The sequence below is a fragment of the Leucoraja erinacea genome, chromosome 17 (genome assembly GCF_028641065.1).
Source record: "Leucoraja erinacea ecotype New England chromosome 17, Leri_hhj_1, whole genome shotgun sequence".
NCBI classification, from domain to species: Eukaryota; Metazoa; Chordata; class Chondrichthyes; order Rajiformes; family Rajidae; genus Leucoraja; species Leucoraja erinaceus.
In genome coordinates, this window is record NC_073393.1 from 38165624 (window position 1) to 38172486 (window position 6863).

Below are 6863 nucleotides of genomic sequence, written 5' to 3' on the forward strand. Positions count from 1 at the left end.
GGTGCAGGTGAACCTCTGCCGCACCTGGAAAGGCTGCTTGGATCCAAATCTGAAGAAAAGTCCCAACACAAAATGTTACCCTTCCATTTTCTCCAGAGATGCTGCCCGACCCGCTGAGTTACGCCAGCACTCTGTATCCATCCACACCTAATATGATTGTTCAACTGCAACTTTTTAATTTTTATATGTGGGAAATGTTTGTATTTGCTTGTTGTAAATCATCTTTTAATCCAAATGATTTACAACAAGCAAATACTAACATTTCCCACATTGTATTAAAATTAAAAAGCTGCAGTTGAACAATCATATTAAGCATGGATAGACAGAGTGCTGGTGTAACTCAGGGGGTCGGGCAGCATCTCTGGAGAAAATGGATGGGTAACATTTTGTGTTGGGACTTTTCTTCAGACCTCTCCGATGATGGGTCCCAACCCACAGCATCAATCATTCTTCTTCTCCAGAGCCTGACCCACTGAGTTACTCCAGCACTTTGTATCTATCTTTGGTATAAACCAGCGTCTGCAATTCCTTTCTACACATATTAAGTGTGGGATTGGGTTTTGAGTAATACAGAGACAGAAAATGTTGCAAATACTCAGCAGGTCAGGTAGTTCTAATGGAAGATGAATGAAAACATCAGGTCAATGTTGTCCAGCTTTGAGTATTTCCACTTTTTCTGCTTTCTTTTTAGATATCCAGCATCTGTGTTTTTACAGCTTGAGAAAGAAGGAACAAATCAAACATAAAGATGTACAGTTGAGTTAAGTGATGAGAATATTAAAATTGTTAGTTATCATGTACAATCAAATAGAAAAGTGAATGTTGGTCCAAAGCCAGAGATAGAGTGAGAGAGAGAGAGCAGGTACAATAAGGAGAAATTAATCTGCAGTCAATGGACACAACAGGAGGAAAAGAGATTGCCATGCAATCACTTGGAGGATGAATCTCTCGGGTTCCAAGGAAAAATCTGAGATGTTTCTCTTAGTTATGCATGACTTTGTTGTATTAGATGTAGATGACAATGCATTTGCTGTACTTACAACCAATATATAACAGGAGCCCTGATGAGTTATAGTGAACACAGGAAATGTGATGCTGGTGTGTTAATGGGAATACAGGTACTGGGGCCCTGGTGTGATGAAGGAAAGGTTCTCTCGCTTTCCTAATGGGAGTGCAGCTCTAAATAAACCAAAAGCTGAATCATTGCGATTCCCAAATAGTCAATCAGCTGATTCTAGATGTTTTACTGTAAGGTACTAAGTGATAGGAGCAGAATTAGGCCATTCGGCCCATCGCCTGCCATTCAATCATGGCTGATTTATCTCTCTCTCCCAACCCCATTCTCCTGCCTTGGCCCCATAACTTCTGACACCCGTACTAATCAAGAACCTATCTCTGATTTTAAAATATCCATTGACTTGGCCTCCACAGCCTTCTGCGGCAAAGAATCCCCCAGATTCACCACCCTCTGACTAAATTGATTCTTGCTCATCTCCTTTCTAAAAGAACGTCCTTTCATTCTGAGGCTATGACAACTGGACACAAGCCATTTTTTGGTGATGGGTCCATACCAGTTGAGAGACGCACACTACATGGGCCTGCGTTCAATCTTTGGGGAAGTTGCTGGTGGTTATGTTTGCCTGGAGTTTGTGGAAGTCGGCATCTAATTATACTAAATATTCACCATCCTCTACCACTTGCACTTTCGCTTTATTAAAGCATTACAATAAATTAATCCAACAAGGATGTAACATTACTGGTTTTTTTTTTATTCTTATGCTGTAAAATATTTACCACATTCCTTTATGTAGAAAGCAGGAACAAATAAAGTGCACATTTTTTTTATAATGAAGTGCTACAAAATAGATGTCATTAAAATGCCTCATTCATAAAATAACAACAAATTATATTTAATTTGCCAAGACCATCTGAGTGTTATGAAGCAAAATGTAACCACTTTAAATACATCACATATCTGAATCTTAAAAAGGTTTAACAGCTAGTCTTCTCCTTGGGTAACTCTCACTAACTCCCAAAGCACCTGATGTCATTGTGAAAGCTTTGGAGTCATTCTTGATTCTGAAACGAGGGTTAGATCATTTATCCACATCATTGCTGAGGATGCCTGCTTTCACTTCAGCAATATCACTTCAAACCACGGGGCCACATCAACTCATCAGCCAATGCAAACCTTATTCATGCCGATGGTATTTCTAGACGATCACTAACAACCCAGCCAACCCCCCTCATTCTATGTAGACACTGCAGGTGCTGGATTTCCAGCTTCCTGCACCCCCTCCCCCTACTACAATTAGTCTAAAGAAGGATTCCGACCCAAAACGTCACCTCTCCATGTCATCTATATATGCTGCCTGACCCACACCTACTCCAGCACTTTGTCTTTTCCTACTCCCTCATTTTATTCTACATAAGATTGAAATCATCTAAAACTCTATCATAACGCATACCAAGACATCCTCCACTATCACCCCTCTGTTGCACTGACACCAGGTTCACTGTTTTTGCTTGGTAACACTCCCGGAGATGTCCAGGGTTCATTTACTACATTCGAGCAGCTACACGAGTACAAATTGCCGTTTCTGTTGTTTGTTTCATCAATTTCAAACGATAAAATAAAAATAAATACATTTAAATACTTAATCTAAAAATACAATTAAAACTTAATGTTGAGCAAAACACGACCTGCTGGAAGAACTCAGCAGGTCAGGCAGCATCCGTGGAGGAAATGAACAGATGACATTTTAGGTGGGGGCTGATCAGTCTGAAGATGGGGCCGTCTGTCCATTCCCTCCACAGATACTTCCTGACCTGCTGGGTTCTTCCAGCACTTTGTGTTTTGCTCAAGATTCCAGCATCAGCAGTTTTTTTTTTTTTTGCGTCTCCGTAAAAAACGTAATGTCGTTTCTTGCAGCTGCTGCTGGTGGCGTGAAGGGAGATGCTGCTCCAGGGCCAGGTGTGTGAGAAAGAGCTGCAGGTGCTGGGTTAAATCGAAGGCAGACACAAAATGCCAGAGTAACTCAGCGGGTGAGGCAGCATCTCTGGAGAGAAGGAATAGGTGACGTTTCGGGTCAAGGCCTTTCTTCAGACTCCTCAGAGTGAATATTGGGGAACTGCCACAAACCCTGCCACTGGAATTCAGAGTGAATGTCTGAATACATCCCTGGAAAATACTGCAGACAGACAATAACAAGACTGGGACCTTCAAGTCCATGCACAGATCCTTACGTTTGCTGATGTTTGTCCGCAAAGAGCAGCTCATCAAGACATTCAGAAACCATGCCCTTTTGAACATTCTGTGGGATTGTTGGCAACACAAAACAACTGCTTCAACCATCAATATTATGAGGAGCATGTTCTCAGATTAGCTGCCCAGACTGTCCTGCCTAGTAACAGAGGATGATTCTATCCTTACATCAAGTGGCCTCATTCGTGTGTAGACTTGGCCTGTCCGCTACCTCATGCATTTTCTCTGGCTTCCTCACACAACCCAAAGGGTTAATTAGCTGCTGACAATTACCCATGGGTGTCGGTCAATAGCAGAAAGAAATCAAAAGGGGATTGATGTGTAAGAGAGAATATCATAATGTGTCTGAGAAATAAGAACAGAACATTGTGTCTACCTTCCATTTAAACCAGCATCTGCAGCTCTTTCCTACCTAGAACCATTGGATTTGCTCTCCCCTTGCCCGAGTGGGCTGACCATCTTCATGTTCATAAGTAATAGGAGCAGAAATAGGCCATTCGGCCCATCAAGTCTACTCCACCATTCAATTATGGCAGATCTATCTTTCCCTCTGAACCCCATTCTCCCCATAACCTACTCCCCATAGTGACTTATGGGCCTGTCCCACTTTACGTGTCCTTGGCACGCAAATTACGCGACCTCGTCGTCGCGTTGAGGCGCACGAGCATCGTGTGGCCGCGCGGGGTCGGTCCCACTGAGAAGCGCGGAAGGGGTATGCAGTTGTGCGCGACTTCGCGCGACGCTCCGAAATATTGTAGCGAACGAAATCTTCGCGCGCCATCCAATATTTTTAACATTACACCGATTAACAGCATTAACTGTTTATGACTAGTTTGGAAAGAAGATTTGCTTTAATTAAAACACCCAGTGAGGGCAGAACGCCCCGGGTCAGGCTTCAGTCTGAAGAAGAGTCTCGACCCCAAACCTCGCCCGTCTATTCCCTCCCCAGATGCTGCCTGATGTTTCTCCAGCACTTCTGCTAACAATTCCAGCGTCTGCAGTTCTTTGTGTCTCCATCCATTGTGCTTTCATGGAGCTCCCCCAGTCAGCACCCATTGCCCCTAAATATTTTGTAAGGTGGCATTCAGCTAAGTGTATTTGCCTGAATTGTGTTATCTGTCACAGACTGATTTTCAAAATCACAGTCAGCAGTGTTAATAAATACAATAAAATGTGGAATCGGGCACCTGTTACAGTAGAAAATGTGTACAAACGGTAGTAAAATATATACATGTAATGGTCATTATCATTTACCAGTTGCTCGTTATAATAGCATTTGATAACGTTTGCAATGTTAGTCAACATGGAAAAGGTCGCCAGGTTGAAAGTGAAATGCAACGTTTGCATTAAATTAAGTTAAACATCCGCACAGACCCAGGAGTTATTATAAAATCAGCTTTAAAAATTAGAGTGGGTGGTTTGGGAAGGAACAACATTTACAAATGAAAATAATGGTATTTTACATCTAACGACACCAATAAAAGCGTGTGCTGTTTATATCCGCGTTGGGGCATTGTGAAGCTCCATGCAGCAGCGACTTGATCTGAAGCCTAGTTCCATAGCAGCCACGCGTCTGGGCACTCACTGCCCGCTCTGCAAAACCAACGTGGCTACAACGCATTGCTTTGTCTTTGTGAAGTTGACTGAAAGATCACTTTCTAACTACCTGCACAAAACAAACGCCGTGAGATCTTCCCCATCTACCGTCGACATTTCTGGAAGGCGGCGTGTCCGTCAGTGAAACGCCTACCTTAGAAGCGCAATAGAAATATTGCCCCCCAGTCCCTGTCTTCGGAGCCAAGGTGAAGCGACGACCCTCTAACTCAGGGGGCGAGTGCTGACACCCGTAGCCGGCCATCGTGCATTTCAATCCTAACGTCAACGGACCTCCCACTGATGTTTTATGCAAAGGGAAACATTTGGAAAAAAAGTTGGGTGACTTTGGGACTCCGTGGATGAAAAAAGGTGGTCACTGTTATTATTGCTGTAGGTCTACGGGAAATCCAAAGCGCCGCGCGTTCAGTTCTTTTTCTGGCAAAGCGTGCAGGTTTTTACAGAATAACTGGTGCACCCCTTTGCGAAAGCGCTGGTCACTGACACTGTAGATGACAAAATTGCAGCAGCTGTTGGAGGCGAGGATCCAGAAGGCGAAGAAGGAGAAGGTGCACCAGCAGTAGCCGCTGACACTGCCCGCCACAAACGCTGCTATGGGGCTGAAAGACGCGGCGAAGGCGAAGGTGACGATGGCGATGGTTTTGGCCGCTTTGATGTCGGAGAAGGAGGGGCGCCGGGGTCCCGGGAAGTTGTCGGCCTCCACCAGGAACTTGCGCCTCTTGGAGCAGCGGCGGATGGTGCTGAAGGACAGCGCGTTGACCACCAAGGTGCCGCCCAGGAGGGTGAAGTCGAAGGCGGGGAAGAGGAGGAGGATGCTCCATGTGGAGGGGGTGGAGGGCGGCGGCACCGGGGCGTAGTTACACATGCGGCTGCACTCGTTGTACTGCAGGGTGAAGTGGTCGCTGAACAGCAGCGGCGCGGCGGCCAGCACGAATGCAGCGAGCCAAGAGCAGCCGATAGTGGCCAGGGTCCTGCGGCGTGTCACCACCATGTCCTTCTGCAGGGGCTTGAGGATGGCCACGCTCCTCTCCGCCGTCAGGAGGAAGATGGTGCTGATGGACACGAAGGTGCAGCCGGCGAACACCAGGCCCACCAGGTGGCAGGGCCACCACCACCCTCCCCCTCCTCCTACCCCCCTGGCCGAATAACCCAGGGCCCAGACCGGCGGCGCCCCCCCGCCAGACATCCACACGATCTCGGTGTAGACGGAGAACGGGACCACCAGCACTCCCACCATCAGGTCGGCCAGGGCGAGAGACACCTTCAGGTAACCCTGCGGGGTCCGGAACTGCCTGGTGCCGAGGAACACGGTGACTGTGATGGCGTTGCCCACGACCACGGCGCCGGCCAGGGTGGCCATGAAGCCGATCGCAAGGATCCTGTAGAGCGGAGAGCCGCAGCACCAGTTACACCCCGGGCCCAGCCCCGGCAACGTCCCGTTAGTGTCCGCAGACCAACCCAGGCCGGGGCAGCGCAGCCCATCCGCGCTCACGTTGCCCAGCTCGTCCCGCAAGGCGTTGACATCCACGGAGATGTGGGCAAAACCCGGCCCCGGGTGACCCATTGTCGAGGCAAACGCAGCCGCCTACAGGAGGAGGAGAGAGATCAGGTTATCCAGCAAAAATAAAACAAAAACACTGTCCCTTCTTCAATGTCCACGCGTGCTAACGTCGACCACAATAAAGATCACACAACTCTTAGTATTGTGTGAAAACAAGGAGCTGCAGATGTGTTCAAGAAGGAACGTGTTCAGCAGATGCTGGAAAATCGAAGGTACACAAAAATGCTGGAGAAACTCAGCGGGTGCAGCAGCGTCTATGGAGCGAAGGAAATAGGCAACGTTTCGGGCCGAAACCCTTCTTCAAACAATGGGCTCTTTCCTTTATCATCGTTACTTTTTTCATTCATTCATTGTTCTTTATACATTTCCTTCGCTCCATAGATGCGAAGATAGATTAAGGGACAGAAGTTTAGGGGTAATATG

General features: G+C 46.8%; 1 protein-coding gene across 1 annotated transcript; it reads right to left on the reverse strand.

The window, feature by feature from the left end:
* Positions 1-333: 333 nt before the first annotated feature.
* On the reverse strand, positions 334-6488 carry LOC129705427 (adenosine receptor A3). Its single transcript, XM_055648988.1, has one exon. The coding sequence runs from the start codon at positions 6441-6443 to the stop codon at positions 5244-5246; it is 1200 nt and encodes a 399-aa protein (XP_055504963.1). The 5' UTR covers positions 6444-6488; the 3' UTR covers positions 334-5243.
* Positions 6489-6863: the final 375 nt, after the last annotated feature.

Excerpts from the sequence above, each read along its gene's own strand:
- LOC129705427 (XM_055648988.1), bottom strand. The coding sequence starts at position 6,443 with ATGGGTCACCCGGGGCCGGGTTTTGCCCACATCTCCGTGGATGTCAAC.